This window comes from Ciconia boyciana, chromosome 2 (assembly GCF_034638445.1).
Source record: "Ciconia boyciana chromosome 2, ASM3463844v1, whole genome shotgun sequence".
NCBI classification, from domain to species: domain Eukaryota; kingdom Metazoa; phylum Chordata; class Aves; order Ciconiiformes; family Ciconiidae; genus Ciconia; species Ciconia boyciana.
The window spans coordinates 103,167,823-103,184,818 of NC_132935.1; the positions used below are offsets into that span (position 1 = coordinate 103,167,823).

Here is a 16,996-nt window from a genome sequence, read left to right on the forward strand (position 1 = left end):
AAGGCCTGTTACACCTTTGCTTACAGTCGTTAATTACGGCATTACAGATGAACTTGCTGCGCCCGATCCCCCTGAGACCTACGGCAGGGCTAGGGGAGCCCCCAAGCGCAACGGCACTGTCAAACACTTCAGATAAACGGCAATAAGTTACTTAAATAAGTACAACTTTGGAGCCTCTGCCACCGAGAACCCCAACGACGGCGGGTGGCGGCTTCGGCGCCAAGTGCCCGCCCCAGGACCCCTCACCGGGCGCCTGACGGAAGGCGACCCCACGCACCGCCCCCCTTCCCCCGCCTCCAATGGCAGACCGACGCCACGCCACGCCCGCGCGAGGGGGAAGCCCCGCCCCGCGACCGCGGCGCGTCCTCACAGGCTGCCGCTGGCCGCTGGCACCGCCCCCCACGCCCCGCCCCTTCCCCCGCCCCGCATTCCGCCCGCCCCCTGGCGGCAGCCCGCCAATCACGAAGGGCGATGTGGCTTCTTGCCCTTGGGGGCGGGGGCGGGAGCGCCGCCTCCCTCCCGCCTCGCCACCGCCCCCCGCTCCCAGGGCGGCTGCGCCTGAAACGCGTGTCAGCCGGCGGTTGGTGGCCCCCGGACAGCCAATGGGGTAGAGGCAACTCAGAGCAAGCGTCTAATTTTGCGCACGGAGGCGCGCACGCCCTCTGCTTCGGTCGCTCGCGCTCGTCTCCCGCCGCGGCGAAGCGCGCAGCCCGGAGCGGCGCCAGTGGCAGCTGCTGGGGAGCCGGGGGCGCTGGGGACGCCGTGCTCGAGCCCCTCGTAACGCGCGCCCGGGCCTTGCGCGAGGAGCCGCTTCGGAGGGGCGCGCGAGGCGATTGGCGGCCGCGCCGCGCGCGTCGCAGGGCAGCAGCCAATCAGGGGGCGCGGCGTCCCGTGAGGGGCGCGGCGGGCCGTGCGGGCCGGAGCGGGGCGCGGAGCGGAGCGGCGGCGGCGGGATGAGGCCGAGCGGGCTGTGGGTGCTGGTGCTGCTGCTGGGGCTGGCCCAGATCGCCCTCCTGGCGCGGGGCGCGGCGGCCGAGGAGGACGACGACGGCGGAGGTGAATGCGGGGGGCTGGGCGTGAGCGCGGGTGAGGTGGGGAACGGGCTGGCGTCGGCGACCGTTGGGCTCGTGGGTGCCGCGGCCTCCGGTGCGCGGCCTGGCTCCCCCCGCGAGACGCGGGTGCCTGGCCCCGGCGCTGGGCGTTGCGGGGAGCCCGGGCCCTGCGAGGCGCCGCAGGGGCCGGGCTGGCGGGCCGCGGCCGGCTGCTCACGCAGGCCTCTGGGCTGAGCCGGCGGTGGCAGGGCGCTGATTCCCCTCCGTGAAGGCACTGATGTCTCGGAGAGCCTGCTTGTCACAACGCTGTTCGTTTCTCCTTCGCTCTGTGGCAGCTCTGCCTCGCCTCTTCTAAACACGGAATTAAAAGCTAGTAATTAGCCATGTTGGCAATTCCTGACTTTTAAATGACCAGTGAATTTGCAATTTCATTATCTGACGGAGCACTCTTTTCTTTATCCCTTAGTTCAGGGGATCTGTGCATTCTCTGTGTTTCGAACTGATTGTTTATTTTTTCCCAGAAGGAAGCCCGTGTGTTGCTAGTTTCTTGGTGTTTCTTCCCATTGTCGTTGAATTTCGTTGATGCCTGTCTTCTTTTTTCCAAAATTAGCTGAAACAAAGCTGCTCTGACTTACAAAGTTTAGCACCTGTATGTAGGAGGCAGGCATTTGAAGGCACTTCTTTGTTTTTAAGCATCTTTCACATGGATTTTGAGAAATCCTACATCTTTTGTATTTTCTGCATTAACACTGCTATATGTTAAGTATTAGAGGGCGTTCAGGGAGACCAGATTATGGATGACCTCCTGCACTCCTGTTCTGCAAACTCTTGCTCAGTGAACAGGCACTGAAACTTGAAGAAATGCATTTATGTCGGGTACCTTATGTCTGTGACCAACGGTGTGATCTGTGGGATAAAGATCAAAAGATTTTTTTATAGGATATAGCATCTGCAGTAAGGAGATACAAGTATTTCAGCTTAGAATTAAAAAAAAAAAAAGAGCTTCACAGGAAGATTCTGTATTATGTCTCTTTCTCTGCTTTTAGCTGGAACACTTGGTTGTCATCGCTTTGCAGCCTGTGGCAAAGCCCAGTACTGATTTCCCCTACTGCCTTCAAATGGTGAAGTAACACCTGTGATGTTACAGTGGAGCCTGGGTCCTGTGGCTGACAGCAGTAGCTCAGCTTCTCATGGGCCAGGCTCTCATCAGTGTTTCCCATGTGTACTGTTCTTCTCATTATATGAGTTCTCGGGATCAAAGATGCACAGTGATTAAAGTATTTCCTTCTGTGTGCAAGTTGAAGACTAATCCATTGCATTTTCTTATTTCTATTGTGTATCTCAAAATTGTATATAAATCATTAACTATGCTTTACCAAGCCTTTGCTTTAAAAATGCATGTAGTTAGGGATTTCTATTTTTGCCCTTGAAATGCATACCTGTGTGAAGTGGAACAAATTTACTTCGCAACAAGCGAGTAACCTTATGTAAATTGATTGTTCAGAAGATGAAAAATTTAGATGAAACAAGGCTTGTTGCACTGTATGGTTTTGGAAGTGAAGTTTGACTAGGGCAGTGAGGCAAATACGCTCGCAGCAAGGTTAGCCTAGGTCATGACTGTTACACCCTTTGCATCCTGATGAAGGAAAAGGAGGGATCATGTAGAAGATCCACTACAGAAAAGAATGAGGAAAATTGCTTTCGTTAAAAAGCCTTTTGAATGCCGTGGCAACAGATTATAAGCCTTGACTTCTGTGTTTCTGAAAACCGAGCTACTCCAATTGAGAAACAGACACTGCAGTGCCCTCTTCAAAAGGAAGCTTTCAGGCAGAATCCAGAAGTCATTGATGTCTGGATGTGGCTTTTTCATGCGGGATTCACCTTACTTAAGAAGAAGTTACTAGGCCAGACTTCCAATAAATGCTGAAAGTTCAGTGAAGTTACTGTAAGAATTGATTTTGGTTAGAGTAGCTGTCTTCCTGAAGAAGGCCTCCCAGCCAGCATCATGTGCCTGAAGTCTTAAAATGAGTGTCATCTTCATCATGTTTTTTGACTTGTGTAATAATGTGTTGAAATTTGTGGAAATGCTTTGTTGGAGTAAAAGGGAGTAGTCTGTATTTTACTGGAGGGCAGGTTTTAGCCACAGCTGTCACTTGTTTGTTCATCCACCTGCTTTTCAAATAGCTTTAAGAAACAAAGACACTTCAGTTTGGGTGCAGCTATTTTATTTTCATGAGCTGTCTTATGCAAAAATTTATTACTACTTTTGCCATTTCAGGTGTCACAGTTAGACTCATTCTGTGTCTGTTCTATTCAAATTGTAAATCATTAATGCAAAGGAAAGTTTCTTGCTCTTAATGAAAGAAGTCCAGCTTACCTCTCCCGTACTCAATGAGGTCCTTGAAGCAGGTCTTTCAGTCCCAACACTAAAGGGGACATTAGAGGTAGCTATGATAACCCTAGGTATTCATGAAGCTACAGACTACAGAGGGTGAGTCCGCACTCTTAAGGACCAATTTTTAGGTGTGGTTAACTATTTTTTTTAAATGCATGCCCTCCATAAGCCAGTTGGGAAAAGCTGGAGTCCTGCTGTTATATGCTACTGTGCTGCCTCCATCTCCAAGGAGAAGGAAGTGGGTGTCTATAATGCCCGTGGCAATGCATCACTGTCAAGGAAGTTTTATGATGGCAGGCTACACAGATGCTTGCAGTGAAAATACAAAATTATTTCAGTGATGGATGTTAGATCTAGTGGTAACATTTTCCACTTGTGCAGGATGTTTTTGTACGTGATGCTTTGTTCTCAGCTTTCTAAACCATGAGCCTATGCCACAGTAGCTGTGGTGGTCTTTTTCTCTGTTGGGGGCGGGTAGTTAGCGTAGTAAGCAGGAATGAGAGTCGCAGCCTGGCAGTTCGTTTCAGAGATGCATGAGCAGAACTGGCTGACTAGTTTTGCTCAAATTCTCTTGCGTCAGGAAAAATCAGGTCTGAAGTGATTTGCTTGGAAAAGCGATGAGCATTGCACAACTCACTGGGAATTCAGGCATAGACCAACCACGAACACCCTGCGGTGAAACATAGTCCTCAAAACTGGGCACACATGTAAGCAGAATTTTTGACTGCTGAAACCCCCTGAAAACTAGCTTTTTCACCAGTGCAGTCCTATAGGTACATGACTGCCGTAGATTCACTTGAAGGGTGTTTGACAGTTCAGCCCTTTCACTGCAAGTGCTCAGAGGCAGCAACACAGGAGGCATTGTCCGCTTGCAAATAGTGCTTTTAGCTGCTTCATAGATCAGATGAAACAGTAATAGTTATTAAAGAAACTTAATCCATGTGACTACTGTTGTGTGATAAATGATCTCGTGTGAGCTCTCTCCTTATCAGAAGCTTTAATGTTTTGGTGGTATATAAAGTTGGGTTCTAATTAAAATTAATGCGTTCTCTCCAGGGGCACATATTGTTTTATGAGAGCATATAGACTTATTTTTTTAATACCTTCTTCTAACAGAAAAATGGCTATTGCAATTCAACATCATAATTATGTCCACAGTGAGCTTGTTCCTGTTGTCTGCTGTTGGTCTGAGAATAGAGGGTTTTGGTTTTAATCAGTTTTTCATACCTGGATACTACATATTTATCATTCTTGACTTTCAAATTCCAGGTGAAATCAGAGCATTTTCAGAGTTCTTGTCCTGAATAAGTAACTTACATGTACATGGTTTGCTGTCCTACTGCAGTCACTCTTGTCAGTTTAGTCAAAAGCCAATTAAAGTTAAGTAGAGAATAGTTTTGAACAAGAAACCTTAATATCTCTCTTTTTTTTTTTTTTTTAAATCCTGGAACTCCCAGTGGTTGAAAGGGCCTTAGCTTCATTGTTGTACAGTTTTCATTTGGGATTATGTATTGTCATGACTTGTTCTGTGACTGAAATGCCTTTAAAGTCATTCAGAAAGGTCTGCTTCCCTTGAATGATAGCAGTTTAAAAAAAAAAAGTTTAAAGGAACATGTGAAAGATCAAATGTTAAAGAAACCATCTCAAATTCCAGGCCAACAAAGATTGAACCAGTTGAAATGTCCTGGCTTCAGATTTCATATGCTAACTTTACTTTGGTAATTTAGCAAATCTGCTTTCTACTTGAAAGGCCTGTTCTGGACTAGCGGTTTTGGTATCCTTAAATCAAAGGCCTCCCCAAAAGTTCTTGAAATAAGTTTTCACTCCATTTATTTCAGAAGAGTTCCTTGTATCTGCCAAGTGCATGGGAATGGGTTTAGACGGGACTTCTGTGATAGTCACTTACTTATTTGATTTTATACTAACTCTGCAGCCTGATGCTGATTCAGAGCAGAGTGATGCTCCTGTGGATGGAAAACCTCTTCAATGAAGTGCAGATCTGAAACATTGCTTTAACTGAAAGCAAGATATATTGAGGTGGCAGGGGTGGGATTGAGCAGTCAGGAACAGAAGCATAATTTTGAAGCACTGCCTCTAAACCACCTTGGTGGTAGTGAAATGATAGCATTTGAGTTTATAGCAAGCCTGTCTGCTTATTAGACCTTCAGACAGGCAGAGCATAGCAGTTGTGATATTACAGGTGTAGTGAGTAAGGGTACAAGGAAAGCATTGGGGACAGATAACATCTGCTTTTTTGGTACAAGATACCTAATTTTTCCAACCACAAGTTGCTGCACTTGAAGGACAGCTGTTTTGCTGCATGATGGAGGGCTTCTGTTTGAATTCAGGTATCATCTATGTGCCCTTCTTGCCCAACAAAACATGTCTGGTGCCTCGCTTCCCACATTTCAACAGGATACCCGATGGACCTTGGTAGTGACTGTCACATAGGTCTGCATTAATTCTTGTTGTGTCCATTTTGTTAGTTTGCCCTGAAGAGCGAAATACATGTTGACACTTCACTGAAATACTGATATTGTTAGCTGGCATAGTGTGGACAGAAATGAAATGGGACTGGTCAAACATCAGAGTCCAAGCTCTTTGCAAACTGAGGTAGCAGTCGTATGTGAAGCAGGAACTAACCTGTGTTGATGCTTTTTTTAACTACAGGATATACTTAATCCTTCTTTGACCTGGTAGTGTTATTTTAATGTTAAACTTGACACAGTCTAATCTGTATTGCATTTTTACTTTCACTTTTCCAGAATCTGTTACAAAAGAAGCTGATGATGACAGTGATGATGAGGAGGAAGATGATGAAGATGATGATGATTCTGAAGTTAAAGAAGAAAATGGTGTATTAGTCTTGAATGATGCAAACTTTGACACCTTTACCGCAGACAAGGACACTGTGCTGCTGGAGTTCTATGCACCGTGGTGGGTTCACAGCCTGCGGTACCTCCTTATGTGCAGGATGGGGTGGCTGTCGGGGGCTTCTCTGAAGGACACACTCCTAAAAAGTGAGCTTGGGTTGCAATTTTAAAGATGATGTAGGAATAGCTGCGTGCAGGAGAAGCACTGGACTCTGCTATAGTCCAGGGTAGGCGATGGTTCTGGTGGTGGGAAGTGCCCTTTTCCCTGCCCCTGTACCATGTGCAGACAACAGCCTGCTCTTTCTCCACAGATGTGGGTCATGCTGAGGGATCGCATGCCAAGGGAAGCACAGCCCTGGTTCCATACGTGCTCTATGCCTGTCAGGGAACAGAGACAGTCCCAGTGAGCCCCAGAAAAGTCAGGCAGCGTGGTCTTGCAACCTGCTATCGTGTACTTGTGCTGGCCCACTGAGAACTTGTGCACTTGCTCGTCTAGGTGGAGGAATGGAGGAGGTTTCCCTAGCAGGGGAATTGCTAGAAGGTTTTCCTTCTCCAGTTCAAATCTCTGTCCTTGCCAGAAGCGTGTGGTGTGAGTAAGGACATAGCTTGTTCATATTTAAACAGTGCCTCGTATATCTACCTAATAATGATAATTCTGCTGGCATACCAGGGTACACAGAGTAACACGACTGTGCTCAGGGGAGCTACAATGGATTTACCTGCATACATTCTGGCCTAACTTCTTTGTCTCAGTTGTATCTTCTCTTCCATTCTTATGGACAAAAATAATAGGGATGGTTAGTGGGGAAAAACAAGAGTAGAATATATTTGCAGTCAAGTTGTTAAGTTAGTGTTGCAGCCAGAACCTCTCTTCCTTTGTGGCTTAGTGATATAAAGACGACTTACTCGTTTGCCCTTTTCTAGTCTTTGAATAGAGGGGACAATACGATCTTGCTTGGGGTGGAGTTGCATTTTAACTAATGCCATTCTCATTACAGAGAATCCCATCCCTGCTTGGCTGTAGGTACTATTTCTGCAGCTGTAGTTTGCCTGCATGAAAATTGAACATGAAGCTTAATTTATCCGAGCAGAAAGATGTGTGGTCATTGCAGACTAAACACTTTTCTTTTTTTTCTACTCCCTCTCCTGCCAGTTGAGAGGCTAAGGAGTACAGGCTGTCTGCTACACACGACTTTCCCTCTTTTTTTCTTCATTTTCCTGGTTTCGTCTTCAGCTCGTCAAGCTATATTCAGCTTTTCTTATGCTGATATCCACCTTTTGCATCAGGAGCCTCTGTTCTTCCCAAAGAGTTCTGGTGTCGCCAGAGAGAGAACAGGTGCTGCAATACCGTGGTGGGTGTGAGATTTCATAAAGCCAACTTAAGTACTGATTCATTTTTCCCTTTAGTTGAATTTAGAATGCTGAGTAGAGAAGATGAACCTAGATTACGGAGAAGCTGGTCTGAATGAGACCATATTTGGGGGGCCAGGGAGGAAGGAGAAGCATGGTACAAGGTTTGCAATTTTGTTTTAAAAGGACTTGTTAATTTTTTTTTTACAATGGCTTTATAAAACATGTATGGAAATGTGTTGCCTTTTGAATGAAAAAAAAAATTGTTGGGATTTGAACAAACAGCACATTAGCTACAGTTACTCTCTACCTCTCCATGATCTGAAAACATAGCAAGACAAACATGCTTATGTTGATGTTGTGAACATCCGTCAGAAGGCATCCTGGAAATGCAGAATAGCAAAATATCCTTGTGGGTCTGTTGTACACTTATATATCTACTTGTGTCTTTCTCTGACAGGTGCGGACATTGCAAGCAATTTGCTCCTGAATATGAAAAGATAGCCAAAACTCTGAAGGAAAATGACCCTCCTATTCCAGTTGCCAAAGTAGATGCTACTGCAGCTACTTCACTAGCAAGTCGTTTTGATGTCAGTGGCTACCCAACCATCAAAATCCTGAAAAAAGGCCAACCTGTTGACTATGACGGTTCTCGGACAGAAGATGGTAAGCACTAGTCCTTTGCAATTCTCTGTAAGAAAGCAAAGATGTATATGGTCTTGCTTCTTAATGTGACTGTTTTGAAGGACTTTGATCTCAAGTTACTTGATCTTAAGGCTGAAATTTTGCCTGTCTTCTCAATTGGCTGCATGCTCAAGGACAATATTGCAGGTAGTGGGTAGTGCTGTTACTGATGGAAGGTTTCTAGAAATATGACTTGACTAGAAGAGGAGGTAGTCTCATGCTTGGTGAAGGATCAGCAAATAAGAACCATCTGATCTGTATATAAAACCACTTGTTTCTTGCTTAATTAATGTGTCCAACTTCAGAGGGGAAAAGTACTTTTTCAGTCTGTTCTGAATCACAAAATTGTATAGGTTGGAAAAGACCTTTAAGATCATAGAGTCCAACCGTAAACCTAACGCTACCAAGTCCACCACTACACCGTGTCCCTAAGCACCTCATCCAAACATCTTTTAAATACCTCCAGGATGGCGACTCAACCACTTCCCTGGGCAGCCTGTTCCAATGCTTTACCACCCTTTCAGTGAAGTAAAATTTCCTAAGATGCAATCTAAATCTCCCCTGGCGCAACTTGAGGCCATTTCGTCTCGTCCTATCACTAGTTACTTGGAAGAAGAGACCGACCCCCACCGCTCTACAACCTCCTTTCAGGTAGTTGTAGAGAGCAGTAAGGTCTCCCCTCAGCCTCCTTTTCTCCAGGCCAAACAACCCCAGTTCCCTCAGCTGCTCCTCATAAGGCTTGTGCTCTAGACCCTTCACCAGCTGCATTGCCCTTCTTTTGGACATGCAAGATGAATGGAATTTGAGATGGAATTCATGTGCTGCAGTACTGCAAAGTACACATCTGTGCTCTGCATAAGAAAGATGCTCTATGGGGTTAAGAGAAGACCTTCTTGGCAATACCAACAATGAAGTAAAGCATAAAGGAGCTTGATTAAGAAAGTGTTCTTGTGTAAGCTTGACATGTAAGTGTTGTGGTTTAACCCTATCCGGCAACTAAGCACCACACAGCTGCTCGCTCACCCTCCCCCCCAGTGGGATGGGGGAGAGAATCAGAAGAGTAAAAGTGAGAAAACTTGTGGGTTGAGATAAAGACAGTTTAATAGGTAAATCAAAAGCCACACACACAAGCAAAGCAAAGCAAGGAATTCATTCGCTACTTCCCATGGGCAGGCAGGTGTTCAGCCATCTCCAGGAAAGCAGGGCTCCATCACACATAACGGTTACTTGGGAAGACAAATGCCATCACTCCTAATGTCCTCCCCTTCCTTCTTCTCCCAGCTTTATATGCTGAGCATGATGTCATATGGTATGGGATAGCCCTTTGGTCAGTTGGGGTCCACTGTCCCAGCTGTGTCCCCTCCCAACTTCTTGTGTACCTGACAGAGCATGGGAAGCTGAAAAGTCCTTGATTTAGTGTAAGCTCTACTTAGCAACAACTGAAACATCTTTGTGTTATCAACACTGTTTTCAGCACAAATCCAAAACACAGGCCCATACTAGCTACTATAAAGAAAATTAACTATCCCAGCCAAAACCAGCACAGTAAGCTTTGGTCCAAGACCATGCTTGCCACTCTGATTTTAAATTCTTGATATCAGCTCTTGCATTTGATATGCTACTGGTATGATAATGCAAACTTGCTAATTGGGCTGTTGAACTGTATTTCAGCAATTGTGGCCAAAGTCAAGGAGGTTTCTGACCCCAGCTGGACGCCTCCACCAGAAGCTACCCTGGTATTGACCCAGGATAATTTTGACGACGTTGTGAATGGTGCTGACATAATCCTGGTGGAGTTCTATGCTCCATGGTAAGCAAGAAGGCAGTCACTTGTATTTTCCTAGCACAGCTGGCCTGAACACACTTGGTGAACCTGTTTTCTGTTATGCCTCTTTTAAGGGGCTTGCCTTGTGCAGGTGTGTGTAGCTCTGGTGTACCTTTAGTTCTAATCTGGACCTAGGATCGCATTACAAATCACTTGAAGACTAGACTGGATCTGTATCTCAGCAAGGGGTGGTCTCCAAAACTTCACTGAAGATTTTCCTTATTTACTAATGTCAGAACATGTAGAGAGATACTGAAAACCAAAGGGAGTTGGTCCTTAGTTTAAAAATGGCCTCTAAAAATGAAACTACCTATAGTAGTGGGGAGCTAGCTTCAGGTTGGAGAGACAAGTCTTCCTAGACTGAAGTGTCCTCTGTGGATTGAATAACCCCATTTCTACTTTCTCCATTCTGGAAGACTTAACTCTTCCACTTCAGAGGTAGAAGGTAGCTAGCAAGACTCATGGCTTGTAAAAACTGCCCTCCCCTTGCCTTCCCTAGGTGTGGACACTGCAAAAGGCTTGCTCCAGAATATGAGAAGGCTGCCCAGGAGCTCAGCAAGCGCACACCTCCTATTTCCCTGGCTAAAGTCGATGCCACTGCTGAAACTGAGCTCGCAAAGAAGTTTGATGTTACTGGCTACCCAACTCTGAAAATCTTCCGCAAGGGCAAACCTTATGACTACAATGGTCCACGGGAAAAATACGGTACTGCAACTTTTCCTTTTTCTTATTTTCTGAGGGCTTGACCACAAATGTTTTGACGTATCTATAGGACTTGCAGACTTCCTAAATTCATAGCAATGGTAGTTGGGGAAACCTGAAAAACTGTGCGCTCATACCTACACAGGCCAGCAGTATAAATTTGTCTCTATCTTTATAACATGTTATGATGGTACTATAAGCTCCTTTTAATATAAAGTAAGTTAAATACACGTGGTGAAGCAGTGGCAGTATGAGTAAATGGGCAGCCTTTAATTGCACTGGAGTGCACCATAAGGGCTGGCAAAGCGCTCTAATATTAGGTTTTAATAAGAGGAAAGACTTAAGACTATCCAAGTAGAACTTTGGCTCATAGCAGGGTCAGTGAAGGGTCTGGAGTTTCAGAAAGGAGGGTTACTTGAAAGATCAGTTGATATCCATGGAACTTGTGCATGGTCACCTCTTCTGAAACCAACCTGAAACAGAATATCCAGAACTGCAGCTTTAAAAACTTGGACTGAGGTCTTGCTGATTTGGTCTTTTAGTTATTGTGGGAGGGCTGCACAGAAGGAAAGGTGACCATGGGAAATGTGGTATTAAACAATGTTGTAGAGGGAATGCCTGAACCTTTCAGTTCAATAAATGTTCTAAGCAATGTTTTGGTCATGGGTTTGTCTCACAGGTATTGTCGACTACATGATTGAACAGGCTGGTCCTCCATCCAAACAGATTCAGGCTGCCAAGCAGGTACAGGAATTTCTGAGGGATGGGGATGATGTCATCATCATTGGTGTCTTTAGTGGAGAGAATGACAAAGCCTATCAGCTCTATCAGGAAGCAGGTAAAGAATGTTTTAAAATACTAATGAAACGTATGTTTTGTTGAGATTCTGCCCAGGACTTTGGGCATGGAGAGATCCTTTATTTCTGCTCTTAGTTCAGTGGGGGAGGTTGGAGAGGAATAAGAAGGAGGAAATTGAAGGGTGATCTTCCACTTGTACTCAAGAAAAAAGCTCACACCAGATTTTGAGGCTATAACTAAAGTATCAGCCAGTCACAAGAGATACCTCCTCTTGGTATTGTGTCCCTAAAAACATGAGAACTAGAGAGGAGGGAAAATTCCTAGCTGAGGAACAAATTGCAACTTCTTGGCTTAAAGCCTTGCTAGCTTTGCCATCTGCTATTGCCTCTTTCATATCTGACCGTTCCAGGGGCTGAGCTCTGCCAGACTTGTTTGGTGTGGGGGGGCCTGGAGAAAGAATCATCATCCACCTCTGGATCAGTTTAGCTAGACCATTCCTGGAAATGTTTATTCTTAACCCCTTTCACATGACACATTGATAGGCCTGTTAACAATATTTGCTACCACACAGAAGAGGCTAAGTGCTTGAAGTGCTCAGTCCTTTTAATCAGTCCCTGTCTTGCATGATTGAAGCACTCGCAGCCATGCTTGGTTTCTGCCAGAGCCTTGAGAGCACTGTGGACAATTCTTCTTCCCCCAGTTATGCCTGCTTCTGGGGCTGCCGTCATTTATAGTTGGATTAGGAGCTGATTTGGCTGCTCCAGCTTGGCAAGATACAGAACTGTTTCCCAGGCTGCCCCAAAGCAAATAGATTGACTAGGTGACCTTGTGAGTTCCTTTCCAGCTCTACTTTCTGTTATCTGGGGGGAAGCCAAGAGGTAGGAAACGGATAAACAAATAACTGTTTCACTGTATATGTTTTGGAAGCTGTTCAATGTTTCTGAATATGTAGAATAACTCATCAAGTAGATGGGTTGTTGAACAGCATTCAAGTAGTGCTACTCAAATTGTACATATTTTCACATGCTTATCACCTCTGAATGAGAGCTGTTCCCCAAGACTCTGGGTTGTTCCATGTCCCACTGAGAATGGGAAGAGAGTTTCCCTGCAGTGCAGTCTCAAAATTTCAGTCGGAGGCTGTCACTTTGCTTCCTGATGACTTTTCCTTCTCTCTAACCTTAATTTTTCAGCTAACAGTTTAAGGGAAGATTACAAGTTCCATCACACCTTCAGCAACGAGATTGCAAAACTATTGAAAGCATCTCCAGGAAAACTGATTGTCATGCAGCCAGAAAAATTTCAGTCAAAGCATGAGCCCAAGATGCATGTTTTGGATCTTAAAGTGAGTAGCTTAACCAAAGTTAGAAAGTTTGTGTGTGAATTGAAGGTTCTCTTTCTTTGTATATATGAGCAGTTGGCATCTTTCTGTTGGAAGTACTCCACTAGATATTTGAGGCAACCTGTTTGTCCCCTGTAACTGTATTGCTTTGTTTGAGAAAGCTTTATGAAATTAACCCAGAGGTTATGTATTCAAATAGTACCATTACAATATTCAGTTTAAGGGTAGAATACTAAATTATCTTTAGTGCTTAAGGATTTGAAGAATACGTGACAGCATTGTTTATAACATGCTCCTCTTTCTCATTCATGCATGCATCAATATTATTTTTCAGTAGTGTGTAACAGAAATGCCACTTAAATCCATTTGTCTGAACTTTTTTCCCAATTTTTTTAAGCAGGACTCTACAGATGGATCGGAGACTAAAGAGCACGTGCTAAAACATGCTTTGCCTCTAGTTGGTCATCGCAAGCCTTCCAATGATGCTAAAAGATATGCTAAGCGTCCTCTAGTGGTTGTCTATTATTCTGTAGACTTTAGTTTCGACTATCGTGTTGGTAAGTTCGCTAAGATTACCATTCCTCCACTTTGGGAGGAAGCAAGCAGTAACTAACTAGAAATTACTAATCCCATTGTGTTTTGGTTTTTCAGCTACCCAATACTGGAGAGGTAAAGTCCTGGAAGTGGCCAAAGACTTCCCTGAATACGTGTTTGCTGTTTCTGATGAGGAGGATTATTCTTCTGAAATAAAAGATTTGGGCTTGCTTGAGAGTGGAGAGGATGTCAATGTTGCCATTTTGGATGAAGGTGGCAAGAAATATGCCATGGAGCCAGAAGAGTTTGACTCTGATGTACTCAGGCAATTTGTGCTGGCATTCAAAAAAGGTACAGTTTCTAAAATAGGGTTCTCTAAGCCATTTGCTTTGTTTCCCCTTGCAAGACTTTTTTTCCTGAGGCAATGGCTACAATAAAGTTGTACGTGCAACCTTACAGTGCTCTGTGGCTTAAAGCTTTTGGATGTTCCTTGCCTTTCTTTATCTCAGTTCAGTAACTTTGTGCTTGGACTATGCTGTGGCATCTAGCTATATTCTAAAACTGAGCATGTTTGGCAAGCCTAAAATGTTCTTGCAGCTTTGAAGTCTGAGCTGATCATTTGTATTTGGGACTAGTATAATAAATCACTATCTAATACATTGTGGATGGACAGCCATAAAAAGAGGGAGAAAGGTTCTAGGGAATTGTGAAACAAATTGTTGCCCATATTTCACAAGGTTATTGTGCTAAGAGGTCACTAGCAAGCTAGCTTATGTTTCATGCAGGGGTAAGTTCCTTTGCTGGTGCAGTGCTTTTCCCTGGTGGGAGGATGTACTTCTGCCCTTTCTTGGGGGAGATAGTAAGGACTGTTCTTCCTGTATTCTAACAATGGTATGTCTTTTGCTTCCTTCTAGGAAAACTGAAGCCTATTGTGAAGTCCCAGCCAGTGCCAAAAAATAACAAAGGGCCTGTGAAAGTGGTAGTGGGTAAAACTTTTGATACCATAGTAATGGATCCAAAGAATGATGTTCTCATAGAGTTCTATGCCCCATGGTGTGGACACTGCAAGAAACTAGAACCAGTGTATACTGAGCTAGGCAAAAAATACAAGAATGAGAAAAATCTAGTCATAGCCAAGATGGATGCTACTGCCAACGACGTGACGAGTGACCGCTACAAAGTGGAGGGATTCCCCACTATCTACTTTGCTCCGAGGGACAAGAAGAACAACCCTATTAAATTTGAAGGCGGGGACAGAGATTTAGAGCATTTGAGCAAATTTATAGAGGAGCATGCAACAAAACTCTCCAGAACAAAAGAAGAGCTTTAGATAAGATGAGGGTGGTGAAGAAAAATTGTTTGTACATTGTAGTTAAAAGCAAGTTACTGACAAAACTTTGTGAGAGAAGAATTAAGCAGTTTGAGCAAGGAAATTCTTGAGCAGTAAAGCAATTGCAGTATCTTTTTTTATATGGCAGAAGTTTTTCTGGACACTGAACTTCTTCTCTGAGATGAATGTCTTTACGCTAGTTATGGTTTTGATCTTTGGAGAAAATACATCCTTTATTTTTTGTGACTATCTTAAGCTTGATTCTTTGACTCCAATGCAACTGTTGTGGGTTTGTTTGTGTTTTTTTAAGTTAAAAGATGTTACCAAAAAGAGAAGGAGAACCAAATGCCTCTGCCAAACAGATTTCTTTCTCTTATTTGTTGGTATGGTTACTGGGGGGAAGGGTGTTTTGAGCCAATCTCTCTTCTGTTACGTTTCTGTATACCTATTCATGTGACTATATCACTGTATTCATTGCTGAGGGTAAGAATGGAGGTTTTCTAAAGTGTGGATGAATTATTCAGTCCTATTGAGATAAGACACAGTGACTTGCTAACTAAATGTGCTCTAGCCCTGTCTGCTTTTGCTTTGTGCCCCTCTGTAGAGAGGGTGATGCTAAAATAGCAAGTTTTTCTAATTTACCTCTCTACTAGTCCATGTTGACCCATTTATATCTTAGTCTTCCTAAGTATATTTTGGAGTAATTGGAGTGTAGTAGAAAGAGCATCTAGTGGGTGGTAATGCTTGGATTCTGGTATCAGATCTGTGTTACTGTTTCCTTTCCTTTTGCAGAGAGGAAAGTGTTTGGTAGTGATTCTTCTTTGGGGAAGCAGACTGAGACCTTCTGATGGACTTCATTCCTGTGGCAGTTACTGCAGGTACAAAGGATGATCACATCTACTCAATGCTCCACTTGGCAGTATGTGTGTTTAAAAGTGGATTTTGATCTTGAATGTCCCACTTTAGATACGTCCATAAATTTATGGGACGTGTTGGGGCGGCAGACTTACATACTCCAGAAGCACTGTCTGCCTATACTCAGAGCTGTGATGCTGTGGTGTGTGCAACTTGAGTGTCACTGAGGCAGCTTTGATACATATTTCATGTTCTGGGTAGTGCATCTCTCCTAGCAGCACTCTTTTCTGTCTTGCAAAAGACAAATATCATCAGTCTTCCTTTAGCGTTTTCTTGTTGCATTAGTTTTCAACTTTTTGGAGGGTGTGCAAATCTAAAACCACCACCCAGTCTCTTTTCTTCTGGGGATATGCAGTCTTCTGTGTAGCAAGGGTAAACTCATGTCCAGGAGGGGGCTGTTACGGTATAGTCTAAGGGCCCAAAAGGGCCTGCCAAGGGGGTACGTAATCCTTATCCTTTCCTACTGCACTTTGCATCACTGTTGAAGGGATGTGCTTCCCTGCTGTCTTAAGAGGACTGTTCCCCACTGACTGTTAGACATGCTTTGCTGTCTAGGTTATTATTTAATTGTTCTTGAGAGGTGTATGTGACTGCATGAAGGCTTTCTCTTAACAATTTATCTGAAGCTAGTGAACAAAGCTCACTAGCAGATTGTGAAAGAAGGGGACAGTATCAAATCTCCATGGAGTGCTGGGTTATTTGGTGAATGGCTGGGGTGTTTGGTGAATTGGGGTGAATGGCTTGAATACCATTCAGCTCCTGTTGTTTATAAGCAAAAGCTAGGAAGTGCTAAGCAACTGTTCAGGATCAGATCTCAATTGCTGCTTTGTGTTAAAGCAGTGTAATAGTTCACTTCAGGCCCTGGCATTGTCAATCTCCTTTTCATATTAGAAGGCTTTTTCTGTACTGACTTTTAAATGTACAGATATGTGTTCAGCTTAGGCAATATTTCACCTACAAGACTCTTACCAAGCACACTATTTTCCCATCACTTGCCATTTCTGTTTGCAGCTTTTCTGTAGAGCCTTCAAAGGCTGTGATCTGTGATTAAATGTCTGTGCATAGGCAACAGGACTGAGATCAGACTTAGCTGAGCACCAGCTTACATTAGAGGTGACTTTTTTCAGCTTTAGAAAGTATACATAAGTCAAGTAGCAAGTTCTGTCCTGTCTGCTAGTTGAGATCAACTCAGTTCTTCA

General features: G+C 44.3%; 1 protein-coding gene across 2 annotated transcripts; it reads left to right on the plus strand.

Moving 5' to 3' along the window:
* The first annotated feature begins 591 nt into the window (after positions 1-591).
* PDIA4 (protein disulfide isomerase family A member 4) lies at positions 592-15,143 on the plus strand. Of its 2 annotated transcripts, none has more exons than XM_072853389.1 (10): positions 592-1,056; positions 6,213-6,384; positions 8,131-8,336; positions 10,026-10,164; positions 10,679-10,884; positions 11,561-11,719; positions 12,870-13,021; positions 13,416-13,575; positions 13,670-13,903; positions 14,467-15,143. In XM_072853389.1, the coding sequence occupies exons 1-10, from the start codon at positions 954-956 to the stop codon at positions 14,880-14,882; spliced, it is 1,947 nt and encodes a 648-aa protein (XP_072709490.1). In that variant the 5' UTR covers positions 592-953; the 3' UTR covers positions 14,883-15,143. The 2 variants fall into 2 exon arrangements, with proteins under 2 accessions (XP_072709490.1, XP_072709491.1); XM_072853390.1 differs by having other exon boundaries at positions 593-1,056; positions 13,419-13,575.
* The last annotated feature ends 1,853 nt before the right edge of the window (positions 15,144-16,996 follow it).

Bases quoted from the DNA above. Each gene is read 5' to 3' on its own strand.
- PDIA4 (XM_072853389.1), top strand. From the start codon at position 954: ATGAGGCCGAGCGGGCTGTGGGTGCTGGTGCTGCTGCTGGGGCTGGCC. The intron at 8,337-10,025 runs GTAAGCACTAGT...ACTGTATTTCAG, and splicing joins CGGTTCTCGGACAGAAGATG to CAATTGTGGCCAAAGTCAAG. The intron at 13,904-14,466 runs GTACAGTTTCTA...GCTTCCTTCTAG, and splicing joins TGTGCTGGCATTCAAAAAAG to GAAAACTGAAGCCTATTGTG.